Source organism: Microtus pennsylvanicus, chromosome 4 (assembly GCF_037038515.1).
Source record: "Microtus pennsylvanicus isolate mMicPen1 chromosome 4, mMicPen1.hap1, whole genome shotgun sequence".
Taxonomy (NCBI): domain Eukaryota; kingdom Metazoa; phylum Chordata; class Mammalia; order Rodentia; family Cricetidae; genus Microtus; species Microtus pennsylvanicus.
The window spans coordinates 133,779,853-133,805,909 of record NC_134582.1 but is presented as its reverse complement, the minus strand read 5'-3'; the positions used below and the strand labels follow the sequence as shown (position 1 = coordinate 133,805,909).

The 26,057-nt window shown below is 37.1% G+C and overlaps 1 protein-coding gene across 2 annotated transcripts in view; it reads right to left on the bottom strand.

The window, feature by feature from the left end:
* The window catches only part of Malrd1 (MAM and LDL receptor class A domain containing 1), a 598,349-nt gene that overhangs the window by 88,161 nt on the left and 484,131 nt on the right, over positions 1 to 26,057 (bottom strand). For both annotated transcript variants that reach the window (XM_075971104.1, XM_075971103.1), the window contains 3 exons: positions 24,656 to 24,919; positions 12,581 to 12,706; positions 3,092 to 3,158 (listed from right to left, as the gene is read on the bottom strand). In XM_075971104.1, coding sequence (XP_075827219.1) covers positions 3,092 to 3,158; positions 12,581 to 12,706; positions 24,656 to 24,919 — 457 coding nt within the window. The remainder of the gene's footprint in view (positions 1 to 3,091; positions 3,159 to 12,580; positions 12,707 to 24,655; positions 24,920 to 26,057) is intronic.

Here is a 26,057-nt window from a genome sequence, read left to right as displayed (position 1 = left end):
TCTGCCTTCTATATCTGGTTCTTATAGTGTTGGATACATAAGAACTTTGCCCTTTTTATCATTTTAGAGTGTTAATTTTAATTTCACAATATGTATTCATTAAAATATATTTATATTATAATTTGGCTATTTGCTTTCACCCCCCCACACACACACGCATATGTAAGATTACACGAATTGTCTCCATTTCTATTTGTCCAGTTGTTTTCCCTGATTTTTTACTTTTCTTCTTGGCATGTTTCTTATTTAAAAATAAATTAGATTAAATTATATATTATATATGTATATGTACAAAGTACATATGCATCATTGTTTACAGATATGAGTATATTATATACATACCTCCCAATTTTATATAGTCTGTGTTTAGTTGATTGTAATCTTTATATATATATATATATATATATATATATATATATATATGTATAAAACGACCGATAGACTTGAATGTATTCTTTGTGTTTTAGTTGACTATAATTTATATACATATATATATACATATATATATAATACTTTAGAATATATTTTTTCTGATTAGTTTCCAGTAAAGCAATTTTATTAGATGCTGACTTTTAAATCTTTTCTTTACCCACTTTTCTTCTATACCCACCCGTTCACTTGATCATGGCCTCTGCTATCTGGGATGCACTGATGCCCTTAGTGTTCTCAAGTGACTTGCTATTAGAGACTTTACTGTCACTAGATTATGCACAATCTACTTATTAGGCACAAAGAATGTAGAGACCACATCATTATAATATTATATAACTATATTATAATGTCAAAAATAAAAAAAAACAGGTAACAGTGATTCTGCGCAATTGCTCATAATCATTGTTATTCACATTTTTCTTTGAAAATGGTATTTGATTTACAAACAGTATATTAATATATGGACCTCTTGGCAGTAGTATAATTACACTTTGCTCCAACTATTTCCTTCCTGATATTCCATCTGCCTTTCTGCTCTCTGTCATATCTTGTCCCCCACCTTTGAGCTTTGCATTTGAGAGAAATAAATTTAGTTCTTCTCCATCTGGATTTCAATTGCTAAAGTTTATTTAAGTACTTGAGGAGGTTGCCAAGAATGCAAAGCTTTTTGCTTGCTCATCTGAGACTATCTAAAGCCAGGGAGCTTTCCAGCTCGACAGGGTTGAGGAGGACAAGACCACGAATGGCCTTACTGTAAACAGTTGACATGAAATAACATCATCCACTTAGCTGATGTCTGATAAACATCATATGGCAGACTTCTCAGTTTCTTTGAGAGATCTTAGAGATCAATAATATGCATCCCATCTCTGAATCAAACAACAGTTTATGATAAATTTCCACACTAAATGAGGAAAAGTATAATCCTGAGATGTGAAATCAATTACATAATGGACTTGAGACCAAACTCTTTAAGAAACTCACTTGAAATTCAGTTTCATCAATGTTAATCTCTCTCTCTCTCACTCACTTGAAATTCAGTTTCATCAATGTTAATATCTCTCTCTGTCTCTCTCTCTGTCTCTCTCTCTGTCTCTCTCTCTGTCTCTCTCTCTCTCTCTCTCTCTCACACACACACACACACACACACACAGAGCAGGTTGGGAGGAGAATGTGTGCACAAGCTTCTGAGTGGGCTCACACATGCTGCTGCATGCCTGTGGAGGCCAGAGGACTACTTCAGAGAGCCAATTCTTTCCTTTCACCATGTGGGTCCCAGGGTTCAGGTTCGAACTCAGGTTCTCAGTCCTAGGCTGCAAAGAGTACTCTCTGAGCTATCTCATTGCCTGGAGTATTATATTGTTTTTTATTTGTTTGTTTGTATGTTTTTAGAGCTTATACTGTTTTGTTCTTTGACAAATTCATACATGTATAATGTTTATCCTGATAATTATGATCACCCCACTAATCTCCCTCTCATTTTGTTATCCCACAACACACACACACACACACACACCCTTTTCACATTCATGACTTTTGTTGCTGTTGTTATTTAGAAACCCAATGAGTTTAATCAGGATCATCTGTGTTACCATGGCTTTGAAACTATCCACTGAAGTCTAGTGGATCACTAATGGGTACCCAACTAAATGTCTCTAGAATCTCTCAGAAGCTAATAGCTGCAAAATGAAGGGTAGGGCCTTCTAACCTCCTCTGGAAAGATAAGCAAACTACCTAATCTAAGATATGAGTGCCAACTCAAAAGGATTTAAGAATTCAAATAGATAATAATCGGTATTTTCTGGGTATTTGTGTGTTTCATTATAACTCTAATATCAACCTTCAAAAGATTTTGCAGTTCTCTTCCAGATTAAAAAGCCATAAACAAAAATATAATGCAATATACATCACTTCATTTCGAGTTTATGAAACTTTTTTTCACAATTCCCTACAGTCTGAGAAAAAAATCAAGAATCTTTGATATGCAATATGAGTAATCCCCAGAAGAACTCACAAGACCTATTTTTGTTTATTTTTGCTCTAAGTATGCAAATAGACTCCTATCTGTACTTTTAATCTTTTCACAAACATCCATTGAGAAGTCAGAAGATAGTCTTATTTATGAACTATTTCTATCCTTTATTTTATGCACAAATATGGGATTTGAAATAAAAAAGAAAGAATGGAATTGCAGAAACTAGCTGTATATGAAATTGGAGAACTGTATCAGAAAAACATCATTTGAGCCAAGTGTGGCGGCTCACAGCAATAAATCTGGCCCTTGTAAGGCTGAGGCAACAGAGTACAGCAAGTTCAAAATGAACTTGTTGTACAGAAAGAGACTTAAAAACACAGAAATCTTTTAAAACCATATAAACATAAAAGTGGTAATAATACACAGTTTTGCAATGCTGAATCCCACATGCTAGAAAATGTCAAAAGTATGTACAACTACATCAAACATCTAATGTTTCTCGAAATATAGTCACTTTATTTTATCTTACACATACATAAAGTTGTATATTAGTTTCATAATTCACAATTTTTACCTGGCTAATCATATATTGTTTTATGATTCTACTATCCCAATCCTCAAGACCAATAAGTAAACTATGTGACTACAATGCTAAAAACAATGCAATAACAATTACGAACTCACCTACACACAGGACCAATATTCTCTACCGCACAAGTGCCACCATTTCTGCAATAATACACTGGACACTCTGAAAAAGAAGCATCATGAAGGAGACAGTTGATAATCAACATTTTATAAGTAAGGCGTATATATTTGTACTAGATATTGCATTAAACTTCATCTGAGGGTAACTGGCTTCTCGGTTACTAAAAGCAAAGAATTCTTCCTAGGCACACTTATTGCTCCTAACTTGGCCAGTGGTTCCTAATGGTCTAGATGCTTCTTGCCCTTTGTGTATCTGAATGACATACTAAAAGAGAAGATGTTTACCCCTAGATTAGGCGCAATCTATTTATATCTTAGATATCTGCAGGGCTTGTTTTTTGAAATACTAGATGTTTGTGTTTACTGCATCATTTTTTGTGTGTGTCACAGAAGTCACTGAATGATGGCAGATTAGCATGCGTAGGTGGTCATGCGCTCATGTGCATATGTATGACCTGCCTTTTTGTCTGTTACAGATACTGGCACAGTTCATTCGGTCCCACTTAGCCAGGCACTACAATTTCATTGCAAGTGCCACTCCCTAGTTCACCTTCAGAATGGACATTTATTTTCAAAGATGGTCTGCTTAGAGGTTAAATATTTCAAAGCAGTTAAGCCATATATTTTCACATACTCTCTACTGCAGAAGCACTTTGTGTCTTTAGCTCTCTGTGCTGGATGTATTGACCCCACATCTCCTTGATGCACCATGGCTAGCCAATGTTTCTGATCCCCAAAATTCCCATCTGTCTTTAACACAGCCATTTTTTTTTCAGGATTCTATACTACCCTGCTTGAGCTATTGTAGCTGTAATACTTTATAGAAACCTCTATCACTTTTAAGTTTAATACAATGATACAATGTTTTTACTGGCCACCTATGAGATGTCTGACTTTGACCTAGGCCCTGAGAATGTGATCAGTAACAGTACTGGCAACTTGACACTCTTGGTGAGGCTTTTGTTACTGGAACCAGCTCTCTGAATTGGAATTCCAGATCAACTAAGCAGCTGTGTAATATTGCAGGAGATTGTTAATTTCTCTGTGTGTTTCCTCTCTAGTAAACATAAGTTAAAACAGAACCCTTCTCAGGTTGTGTTGAGGGTATTTGAGGACACCTCATGATGACTTCATAAAGATATGCAGGTATGGCACCTGCTGTCATTAATATTCCAAGCTTAAGGAGGGGGCAACAGAGTAGTGAGGCATCAAAACACTGTACAAGACAATGCAGCATCAGAGATGGGCACCGATAATTGAGAGGGATAACAAAGATGGGACCGTAGGTTAATCAGGACATACTCTGTGCATCATACTTGGCGCCCACTTAGGTTGACAATCACGTGCTTGTGTGAAGGTAAACATAGAGACCACTAGGCTTGCAAAATGGATTCAGTGTGTTTCAATAATGGGGACTGGGGAGTTCACCATGGTTGAATTTGTGATAATTTAAGAGTCAGAGATATAGGAGTCTATATTCAAAGCCTATAGACTTGTGGAAGCTAGGACTTTAAGAAGGAGCCTGGGAGCCTTCGTGCTTAGAAAGAGAACAGACTGGCTGCAGTCTGTCCAGTAAAGAGGAAAATCCAGTAAAGAGTCCTTTGTGAAGAAATGGTTGCCGCCTAAAGGAAGGGGCTAGGGCTGAGACAAAGGGGTGAGAGCTGTACACATTCATTAGCAATTATGATTCTGAAGTTTAAATAGTTTCATGATTATTTGGAAGAGTAGAGAATGATGTTTCAGGTTCTGACTGGGCCATTAACATGCTGGTGGCTTCATTCACATAGTTGAATGACTGATGGGGAAGGAAAATTGAAAGGTGATTCTGTGTTGGGTTGGTTAAGGGACATGCAAAGAGATGATTCTCCATGGCACTGAACTCTGCAGCTCTGAGCCATATGAAATAAGGCTTAGACTCACGAATTTGAATGTGGAGCTTTTTTTATGGCCATTGGTATTTGTGCCAAAAAGGTATGCCAATAAGAGTTACCCAAGTTTAATGTAGAAAGAGTGTGTGTGTCAGGGAAAGAGAGAGAATTAACTTTTACTTGGGAAGAGAAAGGATTATTTATGAAGAAAAATAAAGAAATAGAAATTTCATGCAGACACTGTGGATTAAAGTAGATCACTGGGGGACAATTGGTTTGAGGAAGATTGTCCAGACAGTCATTGAACATTCCCAAAGCATTAGGAAAGAAGTCAGAAGTGGGGGGGGGGGTGTCTGAAAATACCATGTGTTTAGTATCTAGTGTCAAGTGTCATTTGGGTCTCCAGAGCTGTCAACAATTTGCTTTCCCAGTAGTGCCTTTCCCATCTTGCTCCCCTCACCTAGTCTTATTTAACTATCTAGAGGCTGCAGAGTGGACAAGGAAAGTGAAAAGTCGTCTTTCCTTCTGTGATGCGCCTCCTTGAACTGGATAGAAAGAAAATTTCCTCCAAAAACAAGAAACCAGATGTTCTGGTAAAAAAGCCCAGCAATCAGCAGGGCACAAATAGACACAAACATGTCCTGCTTATTTCTCCTAAGTACAATTTGAATTTCTTAAGTAATGATTTTGTTCTAGCGCAAAAAGTGAAACCAAATAAACAACCAAAACCAAAACATCATCCAAGTGTGATGCTGTCAGGCATCACAATCCACAGGGCAACCATTGCCCACCTCCTTCTGGAGTCATGCATGTTCACTACGATCACAACGAATAAAGCAGCTTTGCTGCTCATCAGCATGATACTATATGAACCTGGTCTAGGCTTCTTTATCACAGCCGATGGACTGATGGGGAGAGAACAAGGATGCTGAGTACAGAATAAGGTCAGGTGTTCTTCCACAGTATCATCTTCCATGGCTTCTTTGTTGTTGAACTTGTTTGCTTGAAATAATGTCTTTAACTGGCCTTGCGTGGTTTCTGGGAGTCAACCTTTTCTCTTTGAGCTTTGAAAAAAAGTATTTTATAGATTGAGTTTGCTTTTTAGCTTCAATGCTGGTGTTTTTCTCAGAGTGTAGTTTTTTTTTCTGTGAAGGTTTTATAAATTCATAACAGATCATTAAATTGAAATACCGGATATTTTCATTTTTAATCTTCTCAAAGCAATTTTGAGCACTAAATGAAATGGTAAAGGGGATGGATATGGTTTGTTAGGAATGAAGAAGACCATTATTTCTAGTACATAATAGAAGAATCCATGAGAGTATATTACAATGCTCACAAGACCCGTTGTTCTTTGGTTACAGTGACCTCTCACTGGCCTAACCCTCTGGCCTTGGTGATTATGTTCCTGTGTCTGGAGGCCAACACAACTCACTGATACAACATTTGTGGGAGAGTTTATATTTAATCCCATTGTGGTGTATTACTTTGGACAAAGAAAGGCATGCACCATAAGCACGGACACATTCTTAAATATGTAACTAGGTATCTATTTTTTCTCTGAATAAAATAGAGGCTTGAATGTTTCATCTGCTGCACTAAATTTTTCTGGAAAGATAAATAACTACACAAACTCTGATTTTAGCTCTGTGTTACCTGGGATCAGGCACTTATGACCTGTGTGTGGTTGGGATTTAAGTGCATATTTTTCATCTAAAATATCTACCATTGATATGTCTGTGTATCATTTATCTATCTATCTATCTATCTATCTATCTATCTATCTATCTATCTATCTATCATCTATCTATCATCTATCTATCTATCTATCTATCTATCTATCTATCTATCTATCATCTATCGACCTATCTATCTATCTATCATCTATCTATTCATTTTTGTTTTGTCTTGTTTTTTGAGACAGAGTTTCTCTATGTTACCATCCTAGCTGTCCTAGAACTTGTTCTGTAGACCAGGCTGGCCTCAAACTCACAGAGATCCTCCTGCCTCTGCCTCCCGAGTGCTGGGATTAAAGGCATGTGCCACCACTGCTGGGCTGCTTGGATTTATTTTTACACTGTTGCTGTGGATCTGAATCAGGCCCTAATACTTTTAAAAAACACCGAACTTGTCTCTGGAGCCACTTTTTTTTATATTTTGAAGCCCCTTTGCAAGGGCTATAGGAGGAACTATTATGTCTCAGAAACCTAAAGTAGCTCCAGGATCCTTGCTGGGAATTTTTAGTTCTTTGGTTTTGTTTAAAACAATCTGAAACTTTATGAAGCTATGTCATTATCATATATTACATATGATATTACATTTTTGATGTATTATCCTACAATTTTATATTTTCATGCCATTTTCTAATTCTCTATGCAATGGAATATCACAGTAATTATAGTATTACTTTATCATAAATTTTCCAAACTGCTACCACTGTACATTATTAGAAATATCACTTCTAGTTTAATTTCAGTTGGAGGAAACTTGATAACTTTTTTCTGCTGCATAAGCAATCAAAACCTGAAAAACCTAAGGCCTCCTGATGAGACTCAGGAACTGACAAAATTCATTGAAATATTCTCACTGTGCCTGAGTCTGATGTTCTTAATGATTAACTTAAACCCTGAGGTGTGCAAAGACAGATGCTCACCCTCTGCTGTGAGGCCACTATGGGGAGTACTGACCAGTGCAAGGATAGATCTCCAAAAACCTATCTAAGGCTGACCTTAATACAAGTGCCAATTGAAATGGCAGAGATGTGTGGCGTACATTGGCAAATGTGTATTTTGAGTCTGTTTTAAAGGCATTCTTTAAAACACAGGTGTTGAGCACATGTCCTTGTGGTACGATTGAACATCCTTTGGGTATATACCCAAAAGTGGAATTTCTGGGTCTTGAGAAAGGGTGTTTCCTAATTTTCTGAGAAATCACCATACTGATATCCAAAGGGCTTTACACTCCCACCAGCAATGCAGGAGTGTTCCCTTTACCCCACAACCTCTCCAGCATAAGTTCTCATCAGTGTTTTTGATCTTGGCCATTCTTACAGGTGTAAGATGGAATCTCAGAATTGTTTTGATTGGCATTTCTCTGATGGCTAAGGATGTTGAGCATTTCCTTAAGTGTCTTTCAGCCATTTTAGACTCATCTGAGGAGAGTTCTCTGTATAGGTCTGTACTCCATTTTTTATTGGATTATTTGAAGCGATCACCTGTGCCCATCTGTTGTAGGGTATTTCCCACTTTCTCTTCTATCAGGTTCAGTGTTTTCAGGCTGATATTGAGGTCTTTAATCCATTTGGACTTGAGTTTTGTGCACGGTGATAGATATGGGTCTATTTTCATTCTTCTACAGGTTGACATCCAGTTGTGCCAGCACCATTTGTTGAAGATGCTTTCTTTCTTCCATTGTATACTTTTAGCTCCTTTATCGAAAATGAGGTGTTCATAGGTTTGTGGGATAAAATCCGGGTCTTCTATACGATTCCATTGGTCGACTTCTCTGTTTTTATGCCAGTACCACCCTGTTTTCATTACTGTAGCTCTGTAATAGAGTTTGAAGTCAGGGATGGTAATGCCTCCAGAAGATCCTTTATTGTATAGGATTGTTTTGGCTATCCTGGGTTTTTTGTTTTTCCATATAAAGTTGATTATTGTCCTCTCCAGATCTGTGAAGAATTTTGATGGGATCTTGATGGGGAATGCATTGAATCTATAAATTGCCTTTGGTAGAATTGCCATTTTTACTATGTTGATCCTCCCAATCCAAGAGCAAGGGATGTCCATCCATTTTTTGGTATCCTCTTCAATTTCTTTCTTCAATGCCTTAAAGTTCTTGTCAAATAGATCTTTCACTTCCTTGGTTAGATTTACCCCAAGATACTTTATGCTGTTTGTGGCTATCATGAATGGAGAAGCTTCTCTGATTTCCCTCTTTGCTTCCATATCCTTTGTGTATAAGAGGGCGACTGATTTTTTTGGAGTTGATCTTGTATCCTGCCACATTACTAAAGCTGTTTATCAGCTGTAAAAGTTCTTTGGTGGAGTTTTGGGGGTCGCTTATGTACACTATCATATCATCTGCAAATAACGAAAGTTTAACTTCTTCCTTTCCAATTCGAATCCCCTTGATCCCATTATGTTGTCTTATTGCTATTGCTAGAACTTCAAGCACTATATTGAAGAGGTATGGCAAAAGTGGACAGCCTTGTCGTGTTCCTGAGTTAAGCGGGATGACTTTGAGTTTCTCTCCGTTTAATTTGATGTTAGCTGTCGGCTTGCTGTATATAGCTTTTATTATATTTAGGTATGACCCTTGTATCCCTAATCTCTCCAAGACTTTTAACATAAATGGATGTTGAATTTTGTCAAATGCTTTTTCAGCATCTAATGAAATGATCATATGGTTTTTTTCTTTCAGTTTATTTATATGCTGGATTACATTGATAGATTTTCGTATGTTGAACCAGCCCTGCATCTCAGGAATGAAGCCTACTTGATCATAATGGATAATTTTTCAGATGTGTTCTTGGATTCGGTTTGCCAGTATTTTGTTGAGGATTTTTGTGTCGATATTCATGAGTGAGATTGGCCTGTAATTCTCTTTCCTGGTTGAGTCTTTGTGTGGTTTTGGTATCAGAGTAACTGTAGCTTCATAAAAGGAATTTGGTAATGACCCTTCTGTTTCTATATTGTGGAATACATTGAGGAGTATAGGTATTAGGTCTTCTTGGAAGTTCTGGTAGAATTCCACATTGAAACCATCTGGCCCTGGGCTTTTTTTGGTAGGGAGGTTTTTGATAACAGCTTCTAATTCTTCGCGACTGACAGGCCTGTTTAGATTGTTCACCTGGTCCTGGTTTAATTTTGGTAAATGGTATTTATCTAAAAAAGTGTCCATTTCCTTTACATTTTGCAGTTTTGTGGCATATAGGCTTTTGTAGTAAGATCTAATGACTCTCTGAATTTCCTCTGTGTTTGTGGTTATGTCCCCCTTTTCATTTCTGATCTTATTAATTTGCAAATTTTCTCTCTGCCGTTTGACTAGTTTGGATAGGGGTTTGTCAATGTTGTTGATTTTCTCCAGGAACCAGCTTTTTGATTCATTGATTCTTTGGATTGTTTTCTGTGTTTCTATTTTGTTGATTTCAGCCCTCAGTTTGATTATTTCCAGTCTTCTACTCCTCCTAGGTGAGTCTGTTCTTTTGATGACCAATTTGTTGAGTTCTTTGTATATTTTGGAGATCAGTCCTCTGTCTAATGTGGGGTTGGTGAAGATCTTTTTTTCCATTCTGTAGGCTGCCATTTTGTCTTGTTGACCATGTCCTTTGTTTTATAGAAGCTTTTCAGTTTCGCAAAGTCCCATTTATTAATTGTTTCTTTCTGTATCTGTTCTACTGGGGTTATATTTAAAAAGATAGCAACATTGTTTGTCATAGCCAGAACCTAAAAACAACCTATATGTCCCTTGATTGAAGAATGGATAAGGAAAATATGATACATTTACACAATGGAGTACTACACAGCAGAAAAAAATAATGAAATCTTGAAATTTGTAGGCGAATGGATGGAGCTGGAAAATATCATATTGAGTGAGGTAACCCAGGCCCAGAAAAAACAAATATTATATGTACTCACTCATAAGTAGTCTTTAAACATAAAGCAAAGAAAATCAGCCTACAAATCACAATCCCAGAGAACCTAGACCACAATGAAGACCCTAAGAGAGACATATATGGATCTAATCAACATGAGAAATGGAAAAAGACAAGATCTCCTGAGTAAATTGAGAGCATATGGACCATGGGAGAGGGTTGAAGGGGAGGGAAGAGGAAGGGAGGAAGCAGAGAAAAATGTAGAGCTCAATAAAATCAGTAAAAAAGAAAAACAAAATGGATAACTAAAAAATTCCACAAGTGTTAACTTTATATTTAATAGATGAACCCAAAGTATAAAAAAGTAAATAGAGAGCACAAAATATGGATTTCATTTGTGACAAGGGTTTCACTAGCTTTTGTGTCACTTTAACCCAGTAGCTATGTCAATGTGACCTGCAGTTCGTGAGTGGACTGTAAATGACGGGTACTTGACTGAAATCAATGGGGTGTCTATCACCCAGTTTGAGTGGCAAGTCTTCCATTTCTCTGACCTTATTTTTAATGGTACACCATGTCAGTGCAGGCAATAAATCATAGCACAGTTTGATTTGTGCTCATAGAAGGATGTCTTAAAGAAAATCTTATCTTCACATGGACATAAGCAAACTGTCAAGAGTTTTAAAGAACAGAACTGTATTATTACCATACTATTATTCTCTTTATTCATTTTTCATTACTAAGTCTAATTTTAGCTCAGACTGGACTCTAAATCACAATTTTCCTACCCCAGCTCCTGAGTTATGAGTTCTGAACCTCTATATGTCTCTACCCCCAACTTCTTTCTTACGCTCTTTCAACAGACTAATGGCCCTTCCCTTGGGGTCATTTATCTTTAGGGTCTAAGATGCTTAGTAAAGGAAAAAAGAAAAAAAAACAATGCTTTTGTAGATTATCTTTGTATATTTTATATATTGGACTATATTTTTGCATATGGGCCCAGATCTGGTGATTTATTCATTTGGTATTATACTCATCAAAACCAGAAGTAGGTAAATGAGCTTTTTGTGAACTACAACTGGTTTATGGAATTATGAAGTATGTGGTGTAAACATGAAGTATGTGTGTAAACATGAACCAGTTGTAGTTCACAAAAAGCTCATTTACCCACTTCTGGTTTTGATGAGTATAATACCAAATGAATAAATCGCCAGATCTGGGCCCATATGCAAATATATAATCCAATAAATAAATTATACAAAGATAATCTACAAAAGCATTGTTTTTTAAAAACATAAAATGTATTCTTGCCCACAATTGATATGAAATATTTCCAACTTATTAAGAAATATGATCAAATATATATTTTATTACTGATTCATATTATCATTTAATTTTAACAGAATCATATTGCTTCTAGATCTCTATTACTTTATACATACCCTACATGAAATAAAAATTTGATCACTCAGGAGAGAAGATAAAAATAGCCTATACCATGGAATTTTATAAGTTATAGGAATTTTTAGAGCAGTTTTTATACACACAGGACAACTGTTGTATATTATCAGCACTTATGCTGTATGAATGCTCCAAGGTCATAAAACTGTTTCAGAAAAATAAAAAATGCTCCAAAAGAAACCTAAGATTTAATTACTTATAGAAAAATATATTATTAAATTATGTGATACTCTCATCAAAAAGTAGAAAAATGCATGTAGTTTCATAAAGATAATGCAGTACTATTCCTGTAGGCATTGAACACCTGAACCATCTGCCTGTTTTCTAGTATTCATTATTTATTGGACACTTTATGTAATAATAAAGAGTCCATTACTCTTTTAAAAACTTAACAAACCTAGGATTTCAATAATTTTCATGCCTCCAAACCAATACCATAAATCCATGTCTATTATTATTTAGAAAATCCACTTTTAATATTTTATCTCCTAAAGATTTAGTTAAGAGTTCATATTGAAAGTTCAAAAGAAAATGGAGTACCTGAGCAGCTGGACTCATCGAGTTGGAAGTGATCACAGTGGGCTATACCATCACAGCGCTGGTGAGCTGGGACACAGATGCCTGATGAGTTGCACATCAAAGCTCCATTGGGGCAGCTCTGATTGGCTGAACAGAAAACAGTGCTGGTGGTTAAGATGAGGAGTGGTAGCAAGTACATCTGGTTTTGAATGAGTTTCTAATAATGAAATGATTGCTGCCTTACCCTTTATTTTTCATATTTTATTTTAGAAACAGTTCCTCTATATTTTTTTTCTTTATTCTGGGCAGAGAAATATCTCAACAGTTATAAAAGCTCTAGCTTCTCTTCCAGAGGACCCAGGTTTGATTCCCAGCACCTTTATGGCAGTTCAAACTGTCTGTAACTCCAACTTTAGGGATCTGATACTCTCGTCTACCTCTGGAGACACAGCATGCAGGTGGCACACAGATATACTTGCAGCCAAAGCACCCATGCACATAAAAAAGTAATTTTTAAAAAGTCTTTATTCTTGAAATTTTCTTACATATATAAAGTGAAATATAATTACATTCTATCCATATTTCTGATCCACTTCCACCATATCACATTTGATATATGCTCCTCCCATCTTCAAGTCTTTTTAAAAACCCACTAGCTTCAAAGCTACAGAGAAACCCTATCTTAAAAACAAAAACAAAAACAAAGCAGAACAATAAAACCCCAGTTAGTGCTGCCCCTATGGGAGTGGGGCTTCTCCTGGAGGATAAGAATCCTCTCAGAGAGTGATTTTCCCTCTCCAAGCAATGATCATCTATCAATAGTTCTCAGTAATGGGAGGGGCCTAGAGATCATCTGCCCTATCTGTGCCATGTTATTGACCGGCTTGATCTTCTACTGGTATTGTACAGGTAATCACAGCTGCTGTGAGGCCATGAGTACATCACACATGTCATGAGAAAACTTTTCTTTTTAAATACATTTTAAATTACCCTATAATTTTCAGAAAAAATAGAAAACATTGATGAAATAATTTCTCAAATATTGTCAGGGACTCAATTTTATGTTCCCCCAAAACTGATGCTGAGGTCTTAATACATAATGGGACTGTGTTTCTAGTTAGAGACTTAAATAAAGGATATTACAGCTAAGTGAAGCCATCAGGGTAAGACCCTAATCAAATGCTATTAATGTCCTTATGAGGAGAAAAGAGGAGGGAGAGGGGGAAAGGAAAGGAGAGAGAGAAAGCAAGAGCAGGGATGGAAGATGGAGAGAGAGGTTGGGGGTGGGGAGAAGAAAGATAAGATTAGGGTTAGCATGAGCAGAGTTAAGGTCCTGTCTTCTGGATTCTGCCAGAGGTGATAAATACTAAAATCTCTTTGGATCTTCAATTTCCAAAAAGAAATTTAAAAGCTGTGAGTGGTCACTGTGTATATACATTCAACTATGACTGGAAACACAATTAGTAAAGCTCATGGAGAGAAATTGGGGTTTAACCTGAAGGTCAGCAAAGCAAAATAGTCAGTCACCGACTCTTACTTTGACTCACCGTTTTGTCTAAATAAAAATAGGCTATAACTAATATAAGAAAACTATGTAAGCCAACATGTATAGCCGTGAAAAGAGCATAATAAATGCAGGCTGCATTGAAAAGAGTAGGTGCTCAATAACTGCATGTGTCCCTGTGCTGATTGCCCTGAAGGTGTAGCTCCAGCCCATTCCCACCTGGCTTGCAGAGACTTCCCTCCAGTATCATTACTCATCACTGTATACCAGAACTCGGTCCCTTAGAGGCCTCCTCCATCATGGGAAGCCCCCCTCACCTCCCCACCCCACACCCTGCAAGGATCAGAGTTGACCTGCTGGGCCATGGGCTAAGACATGATATGGGAAGTGACTTCCATAGTAGATAATTGAGAGAGACATCTGTGACCGGACCTTTAGAAGTCCATGAGCCCCTCTAGGAAGCTAGGAGTCTTCATAGGTACCAGCTCCCCACCTCCCCGGAGAATAGTCTTGGCACACTGTAGAGCCAAGAGGCAGCCATTCCTCAGATCTTACGGGGTTGCTACTCTTCCAGAGATCACATCATGCTGTCTAGGTACAGGTGATGCATGGTTAATAAAAACTCAGGGAGAGAAATTGGGGTTCAGCTTGAAGATCAGAAAAAGCAAAGGAGCCAGCCATTGGCTCTTGCCTTGACCTCTGTCTGACATTGCAATCCTATCTCCAGGAATCTCAGAATGAGACTATATCTGAGAGCTGTCTCCTTCTGTTTTATAGTACTCCCTAGTTCTAGAACTAAAGGTGTGCACCACTGGGATTAAAGGCACGTACTGCCCAGTTTTTATGGTAAGCTATGTAGCTACTAGGATTAATGGTGTGTGTTGCCATTACCTGGTTTGTAAGGCTGATCAGTGGGGCTGCTTTACTCTCAGATCCTCAGGCAAGCTTTATTTATTAAAACACAATTGAAATGCCACTACGTTTAAGTTTAGTAAAACATAGTATGCAAAACCCATGTGGCTCTAATGGATTATTGCAGTATAATGGAAACAGAAGGCTTCCTTGTTGTGGTTTCTAAGGAGAGGTTGACCCAACTTTAGAGCATACGGATAGGTTAGAGGTGCTATGCTCACAGAACTCTAGATTGTCATGAAAATAATGTGTTTGTTGAACCTTGTCAGAACACTCTGCAGTGTGAACAGCAGAGTTTCCTTCCTTTCTCAGAGAGAACATTTCCTGAGGGTGAGAGAGAAGGACTCTAAAAGACAATCACTTTGAGAAACAACGAAAATGTCACAAAAAGATCAGACATATCTTTCAAAACACTGGCATTGAAATGGAATGTAGGATTCATGGATAGGGTTATTTGATTTTAGTGCTTAGCATAAGTTTAAGTGTTGCAAGAATAAAGGCTCTGAGGACTTTACAATTTTAGATAGGAAAGCCAACAGCAGTTGATATTTGAAGGTCTTGTACGCTAACAAAACCAAACTTTCTAGCTATCAGAGTGCTTCCATGGATTTGTGGAGAGATCAATATTTAAAAATAATTCATATGAAGAGCTACCCTACCAATGAAATATAACTTTTTCATAAACTGAAATGGTATATATTTTATCAAGAATCATTTTCCCTCAAAAACTAATGGGAAAAACAAATACAATTAATCTATATGGTAAGAGGGTCTTGCTGTGAGGCCTAGGCTACCCTAGAAATTATGGTCCTGCTGCCTTAGACTCTTTAATACTGGGATTATAGGGACATTCCACCTTGTCTAGCTTATATGACTTTAATTACACAGCAGGATAAAACAAAAGTAGGACTCTCTATTTCAGGAAGCTTTTGTGATTCCAGCATTTGTTCCATCAGTCAGTATTTACTCGCCTCCTTCCAAAATAGGTCGTCTGCTGATACTGTTTGCCGTGACTATAAAGTGACCAGGACCTGTTTCTCAGATAAATGGCATGCACAAGAGGGCTATGAAAGTTAGTATCAGTGGGACTGGCCAGAGACTGGGAGTTTACAGAAGTTACCTGAAGCTGGAGTTCAAGAATACATTAAGTAAAGGTCTCAGGGAGAGGGAGAGAGAGTGGTGGGCAGATGAATGGGGAGAATGTCAAGTCTACTACAGCATGGTGGGATAACTAGGGATGAAAATGATTATTTTAGAATAACTACTAGCAGTGTGTAAATGTTCTCAGTCTACATATCTCAAGTGATAGATTTGCCAAATAACCTGAACTGATCTTTGCATGTTGTGTACATGTGCTGAAATGTTACACTATATATAGTCTATAAATAGATATGGACACTATGTAACAACTGAAATATATGTGTATATGTATGTATATATACATGGGGGATGGTGTTTGAATAAGCAAAGATGATCATTCTGATAAACTCATGCTTTCTGTTCAGTGTGTTTAATTTATGCTGATCCTCTCCATTAGCCAAACTCAGCCACACACTGGGCTGCAAGTTAGAGAAGTTTGTTGTATATGTTAGACAGAAACTTGAGAAGCAGATGGGTGCATAGGGAATTGACCTATTTCTCACTAGTAGCTGATGTGTCCCATGAAAGTTAGTGACACTTTTGGTGATGTAAAATGAATAACTTTCCTGAGATTATCCATTATCAATATTTTTTTATAATTGGCTACTATGTATGTCAGTTATGATGTCACTATTACTAGTACTTGGCAATGACAGTGTGAATTACATACAGTATAAAATAGTTAGCTTTTATGATAGTCATCATTGGTATAGTCTACATTAAAATAATGGTAACTAAATCCATTTATAGATGTCTGGGAAGATTGTATGAAAAAATATGGCTAAGTACATAATGCCCTCTTAATAAATTATTATTCTTTCAGCATTAACTTATTTTAAAGTTTCACCGAACATTAAACTGTTAAGACATTTCATAAGAGTTCTTGGTCGATTTAATTCAAGGACAGAATGAGCATCTGTACTGTCAGAGCTAGATCTGAATATACACTGAGACTTGTAGATTTCATTATAATTGACCATGTGTAACTTTGCTGGTAAAATTGCTGAGCTCCGGGACACAACAGGAGCTCACATATAAATTCACAGCAATTCAAACACATGAACAAGACCTGTGTAAACTCAAGCTAGAAAAAAATCACAGCATAGAGAGAGGGAGTAAGCATGAATCCCACCACAACTGGCATTTGATAGCATCTCAGAGAGGGAGAATCAGTTTTTTTTTAATGATACATCCCCTGGTGGGTCAGCCACACTCCAAGGAAAAGAACGTCTCTGAGATGTCTTGTGAAATACACACTGCACTTTCTGGGCTGTAGGTGGAGGGTGATAAAGAAGAAAACTCAAAGTTGTGTAGGGAGAGGAGAAAGTGGTTATGGGAGGAGTGGTGGAAGTTAGTAAACATGTTCAAAATAGACTGTATGAAATTCTGAAAGAGTTAATAAGCTATTGTTAAAAAGAGAGATACTGAGTTCCTCTACTATGCCCCCTCCTCTTTTCCTTCTACCAGCCCATTCTTCTGAACCCCAGAATCCCATAAACTAATGCACATTCTGAAGTGTACACTCCTCTGCCGAGCTATGCTCTCAGTCCCTTACTCCTGTTCTTCTACAACAATTATACTTTCAAAAATTGTTCTCATGACCCATTTATGTTTGTTTTTAAAATAGTATCTACCAAGTGAATGAGTTTATAGATGCAAAATGATTTATGTTACTTAGGATTACGTTAGTAAGAGAGAATGGCAATCTCTAAGATAATAATAGATTGGAATAAATATGCCCATAGATGTTAAAGCATGATGTTTGTAAAGGAGTATGGCAAAAGACAGATTCTTCTCATGAGACATTTAGAAACCCAATTTTCTATAAACTTTATAGCCTTATTTGGACTGATTTTGGAGTATTTCTTCATTGCCTAAGTATTTATACTAGCGGTTATAGAAAACTCAATAATTTATGTCATTTCCTATATTCTATACATATCCCTTGCTTTATGAATTCTGATAAATAGTAACTGCATTTGTTTTTTGTTGTCTACTTCTAAAAAGGTATTTGTGAATATTCATTAACTATAATGTGACAGCATATAAAATCCATAGAAACTGAAATAAGTATGCTTATAAACACTGTCTGCATGTATTTATACATACAGATAAAGATGCAGACACATTCACATATACTCATTATTTATAAACATCTCTGCCTTTTAAAGGAGGAAGAAATTACTGTATTTTCTGTTTTAATTAATTTGCAGTAAAATGTAGTTACCATTGTATATGATATAATGATTAACTTGTTGGAACACTCTTTCCATCTCTCCCGTGGGTGTTTCGTTATCCATCTCTGTGTATGGTTCAAGCCTTGATAATTTTTGGCTCATATCAACTATCCTTTAACTTATAGTAATTGACTGTCTGTCTAAAGATTTTAGGTCCGCTCAGCAACCTAAATTTACCAGTTTGCTAAATTAAAATTTTAAAACATGTTTTAAGATATGCTTACATGGAAAGAATAATGCTTTGTTTTGTTTTGAGACAGTCTTTCTACACAGCTCAATCTGGCCATGGACTCACCACCTCTTGTAGCTCCTTCATAAGGAAGCTTCCTATTTTTAAGCATGGATTATGTTCCGGAAAGCTTTCTATGTCAATACTGCCTTGGATGCATATTCCAGATGCTGATGTGGCAACTACATTTTGTCATATATGCCCTTTGTTGTTATTTGGGGCTGTAGTGTTACTATTTTCTTCCAACTTCAGTTACGCTCTCTCACCTAAAACAACTTCTTCCCTCTGCTCTTTACTGTAAGTGCTAAGTAGAGCATCTCACGTTTACTGGAAACTCAATAACAGATATTGGTGTGAACTGATATTGCAGTACCTTAGGAAGGATTGGTTGAAATGAAATACTGCTTCACTTTTTCAGAGCCAGCAATTCAGTCAATTGAGATACATATACTTAAAAACCCCATTTTTCAGGTCCAACTTCATATTAAAATTTAATAAAAGAATCTCAAAAGTAAATTAGATTAAACACCTCAGATAATTCTTCTTTGTTGATTGTACTTCCAGAAGGGGACATTATGTGATACAGCAACGAAATCTTTTCAAGTGCCATTTGACCTTTATTCCTGGATCACAAAAATTAACAATTTAATTTGGATAGACTGTGAGTTAATTATCTTTATTCTAGTGCAAGGAATTTCCCACTCTATTCTTTTGTAAAGTTTTAACAAAAGGGTTTGACTAAGGTGTTCCGAAAGATAACGTGTACACCTGCATTAATTAAATCAGATAAAAATGAAACTGTTTTTGTAGAACTAAATTACATTTTAAAAAGCTCTGAATGACCTATACTGCCTTAGATGCATCTGTTTAGGATCCTTAAAACTCAGAGGAGCAGGGAGAGAAGGAAATGTAGAACGATATCACTTCCAATTGATTCTTTGGACTACTGTGCAAGCTTTCTAGCAAAATGGTGCCATAGGACCTAGTTTCACATATACTAAACACTCCAGACATGGAACATTACATGGAACCGAAAAGAAGAACCAACAAAAAAATCACAGAAAAGATCAGTATGGACACCAGCAAAGACCTGCATTGAAATAGGGACAGAAAATAGAGATAGGACTAAAGAGCCACAAACTGCCGGTTTCCATGTCCTAGAAGCAAGAAGAATAACTGATGTTTTACACACAACAGCAGCCTGAAACCAGGGTTTCCTCTTCAGCTATCACTCACAAAGCCATCCTAAATCAAAGCGCACTGGTTATGAGAAAGCGATGCTCAGGAGAAATTTTAAAAAGGGAAGTAAGAACACCAGAACTAGTTTTGATGCTGACTACTGTTTTTCCTAATGTACACCAAATACAGAATTGAATTAATCCAGAGCTATGTACCAGGGAGTGATGGAGGAAGGTCATTGGTTAAATAAAAAGAAACTGCTTGGCCCTCATTGGTTAGAAGATAGGTGGGAGGAGTAAACAGAACAGAATGCTGGGAGGAAGAGGAAGTGAGCTCAGACTCCACAGCTCTCCTCTTGGGAGCAGACGCCTCAGAGAGACGCCATGCTCCCAGCTCCCAGGCAGACGTACTCGATGAAGCTCTGACCCAGGATGGAATAGGCTAGAATCTTCCCGGTAAGCGCACCTAGGGGCGCTACACAGATGATTAGAAATGGGCTAAATTAATATGTGAGAATTAGCCTAGAAGAGGCTAGATATAAATGAGCCAAGCAGTGATGAAATGAATACAGTTTGTGTGTTGTTATTTCGGGCATAAGCTAGCCAGGCAGCCGGGGTGCTGGGGACGCAGCCCCGCCACCCTTATTACTACAAAGGAGTAGACTAATTTTCAGAACCACTGGGTTTATTTGTAGTTTGGTCTACTTCCATTGGCTTTCTCCAGGGACACCACAATGTATGTTTAAGCTCATCGTTCTCTTTTGTTGCTCTCCTTTGATTCTGTGGGTTAAAATTTATCTCGCTTGCATCTTGACTTTTTTATGGAAAGGCACTTGGAGTACAGAAGGTTGGAGATCACCAAGACTTCTTAAGAGCATTAGATAAAAGTCCCATGTGAAAGACACTCTCCATAATAGAAACACAAAGCAAGACCACTATGAGGACAAGATGTTGAAAGTAAAATAGGACTGTACCTTGTCAAAATATCTCTGGTCTTTGAAACCTCCACAACCTCCATCTTTACACTTGATCATTTTGTGTTTGCTTCTGTATATAAACACTGAGCAGACTACTTGTTCTGGTTTTTAGTTTCTATGGGGGCATCTGTGCCATGCAAAACTTCTTACATCTGCTAACCTATTTTCCAGTCTAATTCTTAAAGCTAGTTGGATCTTAAGAGGACAGAAGTGAGGGTTTTCCGCCCCTACCACCATGTCTTCACAGAAGTTTTCAATGTTTGCTTTGTTAAAACAATTTTTAAGCTATCATACAAAGTAATGGATACTTAGAATACTCTTTTAAATAATCTATATTCATGTGTGTCTGTGGCTGTATGCACTTGTGAACGCAGATGACCATCGTGGCCATAAGAGGGCATCTGGAATTAGAGGACATTGTGAGCTGTCCCAGGTGTGTGCCAGGAACCAAACTCAGGTTCTGTGTAAGAGTATTATACTCCCTTAACTGCTAGGCCATATCTCTAGTCCGAGGCCTGGACTTCATTATAACATTTTTGTATATATTTGTTATTGATTGTTCCCTTCTCTCATTCCCTCCTCTTGCCTCATGCTTTGTTGTTAGGCCCCTTCAAGCCCACCCCAACAACACTCCTTCTGCTTTCATGTAACCAATGATTGTTTTTATTTATTGCTTATTTATTTACACTTCAAGTGTTCCTTTAGATTTTATATCGCTCTATTTTTATTATTTTCTCAACCATACTTGCAACATCAGTTATCATATGCTGATGCCAAAAATCCTTCTTTGTCTGTGTTTCTCTTTTAATTTCTGTGTATACATTTCCAAACACATTCTGAACATTTATTTTCATTTTCCACAAACACAGCATCTAAAACGAAGTCATGATCTTCCCAGAGAACCTCCTGTGTCCCCTATTTTCATAGCTGTCACCATGGTACATGAGCTGCCTTGATGCCCAAATAGGGAACTTCAGCCATTCTGAATCTCTTTCTTTTCTTCCTCTCATAGTAACATCATAAATCATTCATAATCTTTATCATACACCACATTTTAATCCATCTCTGACTATTGAAACTGTGACATCTAACCACTCTCTCTCCCTTCAGCCTGGTCAGTACTGATCTACATTGATCAAACACTCTTACATAGCCCTGGCATAGCTTGTAACACCACACTGAGAAGTGTCTCATGCTCTGTAACACATGTTACATCCTACCCTATCAAACAGTATTACATTCCTCTACTTATTGATCTTCTTCTTCAATATAGTTTGCATCTACACCCTGAGAAAAGTGCATCTGTCTGCATCAGTGATGCCTGTCTTAGTTAGGGTTACTGTTGATGAAACACCATGATGAAAAGTAACTTGGGGAGGAAAGGTTTATGTCACTCACAGTTCCACATAAGAGTTTGTCATCCAAAGCAGTGAAGACAGGAACTCAAACAGGGCAGGAACCTTGAGATAGGAGCTGATGTAGGATATGAAAGGGTGCTTCTTATTGGCTTGTTTCCTATAACTTGCTTAGCCTGCTTTGTTATAGAACCTAGGACCACCAGCTCAGGGACAGTACCACGCACAATGTACCAGGCCCTCCCCCACCAATTGCTAATTAAGAAAGGTTTGCCTATGGCCTGGTCCTAGAAAATTTTTTAATTAACGTTCTCTCCTCTCAGATTACCTTAGCTTCTGTTAAGTTGACATAAAACTAACCATCACAATGCCTAGCACAAGATGTAGTGTCAATGAGGTTTCTATTGAAGGTAGGTGAATAAATGTTTGAACTATAATTTAAAAAATAACATTACAAGTGAATAGCAAAACCTAGAAATAAAGTATAATGCCTTGAAATATTTGGTGAACTCATTAATCACTCCTGTGCTTGTCGTTGCAGCATTTTATCCTTCACTCCTAATGTGGATTCCCTTTGGGAACAGAACTTCATATAAGGAAATACCCGCATGCTAAGTTTCCAATGAATACTTGAAATCATAAGGACACAGCAGTCTTCTAAGCTTCTCTTTAACTAGTATTCTACCTTAAGTTAAATGTCCTATGACATCAGATGACTGTATTGAATATAATATTGTTTCTCTTAGTCAAACTATATTAGAGCTCTGATGGAAACAGCAATAAACAATTTGGCAATGTTTATTTGGAATCTTCTTCCTTTGCCTATTTCAGCAATAACACAGTGTTATGAAACCTGCCTTCTTTTTAATGACACAGAGTAAAACAAGGGAGCAACAGGAAACAGAATAACCAACCCTCAAGTCTAAGGCAGAAAAACAGTTTTACTAATGAGAGTCTAAAAACTTTATTTCCAGAGACTGTTTTCCACCTTTTCATTTATTTTACTCCCTTCCCAATAATCACATTTCTGGATTTCTACTTGATTACCAAACCCCCTTGCTTCATTCCTTGGTTCCTTCATATGGCTCTATTCCAAAATGAATTTTCTTCATGTAAAAACTATGATCCGCTCTTATGTTTTAAAAATTTAAAAATATAATGTAGACATAAAATAAAGAACCAAGCAAAAAAAAAAAATAGGTAGGATGTTAGTGGCTTTTGAACCTTACCATGACTGGCTAATCACCTTTAACTGTAAGCAATTATTTCTTAACATTTTCCCCCTTTCTCTCCAAAAGAGAGTACATAAAGCAAACATGGAGAATATTGAGATCAGAGTTTGGGGTTTATATACCCTAGCTCAAATTCTTCTAGTCTGGTAGGTTAGGTATTATTGACTTTGCTATATGGATGAGGAAATGGCATTGGCAACACTAAAATATCTCCTTGGTATTCTGTATCTTTAGTATTTAACATAAGATACCCTTTTATATTGAAAATATTTTTTCATACAATGTCTCTGATCATGGTTTCTCCTTCATCAACTCTTCCTAGATCTTCTTCACCTTCTCATCCACACAACTATATGACTTATTCTCTTTTATTGGCCAAAACAAGCAGACAAATCAGAATTATTAAAAAAAAAAGAAATTGCAAGAAACGCACATGTATATGAACAACCAAAAACAAAAAGCATGAAAACACAAAATATTAAACCATGATAATCAAATAAAAAGCCATCAAGATAAAACAAAGCATTATGAGTTGAAAAATCTACAAATACCATTGAGTTCATGTTGTTTTAGTCATCTATTACTTGTCATTGGACATACCATTACATGTGGCTAATACAGCCAGTGAGAATTCACTAAAGAAAGCTAATTTTTCCTTTGCAAGCAGTTAGAGATACCACAGATGTTAGGTATAGAGTATGGGACTTGGGAGAGAGACAATCTCCTAAGGGGAAATATAATGCACAGTGATCAAGAAACGGGCAGTCTGAAGCAAAAGTACAAAATGGGGAGGGTGAGAGAAGATGTGAGGTAAAGAAGGGAATTCAGGAAGGGACAGCTAACACTAAGGGTCATTGAGAAGTCATAGGAAAACACCAGGAACTCTTAATGATAGGAAACCTACTAATATAATTTTCCAGGCCTAAACCAGTGTGTGTGTGTGTGTGTGTGTGTGTGTTTGTGCGTGCATAATCAATTCTTTGTCTATAGGTCTTGATTTGGAGTAACTTTCTTAACATTTAAGATAAAAATAAATTATAACTGCAATACTTTAATACACTTCCAAAATGTGTTAAAAACATAACATAATGAAAAATGAGCTAGAGTTAAACAGATGAGAAAAGAAGAGGCTAACAGAAGTTGGTGTAACCACAAACGGAGCCTTTCCAGAAATGGAAAGCAAGAGCCACATGGCTTGTTTAGCTATATAAGACACAAACATACTGTTATTGATGATATGGGCTCTTCCGGAGACCTTGACTTCATCTTTCAAACTCTATCATTTCTAAACAGAATTTCTTCCTGGAACACTGAGTTAGTGAAAACACTCACCACAGCTGGATTCGTCTTCATTAAAGTGGCAGTCAGCCACTCCATCGCAAAGCAGGAGAGACGGGATACACTGGCTTTCAGAGCACTGGAATTCGGTATTACTGCAGAGTTGAGGAGAGGGGCTGGAAGAGCAACCTATTTCATCAGATCCATCTATACAGTCTTCCTGTCCATCACACTTCTCTGAGGCAGGGACACACTGGGTGCTGTAGAAACAAGCAAACTGGTCTTCTTCACACAATGATGGCTGTGGTAAGGCCGGACCTGAAAAAGAGAGCAGGCGTGTCTATGATGTGGTACTTTTTCTTTGTCTATGTCCTGTATTGAATCATCCCAGGGCATGCCTGACTGTTGTATAATTGTTAAAGAATTCCTAACTTAAATAAATTAACTTTTAAATATGAAATAGTAATTGTATAAAATATATAAATCTGATAAAATATGCCTTAACTACTCTCAGAAGCTACAGTCTTTAAAGGGGGCGTCTCTGGGAATGATGAAAAGGCTCAGCAGAGGTGTGAAGTGAATACTTGCTGCTGAGCCTGAGGAGCTGAGTTTGATCAACGGAACCGAGGGACAAAAGGAAAGAAACAACTCTCAAGTTGTGTTTTAATCTTCACATGTGCAATGGAGCAAGATCACACATATACTCAAGCACAGACACCCCAAAAATAAATAAAAGGAAATAAACCTAATTAAAGTGTGTTAATGGTGGGTGGAACAATGAGCATGCAACGTGAAAGGGGAAACTTTGCAGTGCCTCACTCCTAGATATGGATTTATGCTGATGCCTTGAAGGGCTAATGAACTTAGGGGCCCACCACAGCGTTGTCACAAGTCACCTGTCAAACAGGAACTCAGCTGGACCCCAATCAAACTCTCTCACCATCAGTTTTCTCTCCTTTGTTTATCTGTGGGGAGAATTTCCTGGGAGATTTCTCGAATGAAGTATCTCAGCAGGATTATGTCTCCTGAGTTAGCCTCCTGGGGACCCTGATCTAAAGCATAGCCAACTACCAACACATTTCTTGTTCAAAATTAAACCTCCTCTGAATTCCTTCTCAACTTTTCTACTGAGATATTTTTGATCTAGGAAGAACATGAAGTTTCATTTCCCGTGGGAGTCTAGGTATGCTCTGAGCTGGAGGCACTCCTCTGTTAGCTCAATATTTCTTTTAAGTCTCTTGTTTTATCCTAATGTAAATTCTGTGTTTTAGTACAGAATATCTCCTCTCTGCTTTTGAGATAAATGAAATTTATCAGTGTTCAAATAAAATTAAGATTCCTGTAAGAAACACTTTGTTTACCTTTAGATCTGAGTGTAGTATTTTGCATACATATTTCAAGAAATTTTCACTATTAGGAAATGTTCCTAAAGTTGAAATTTTAATAAATTGATTAT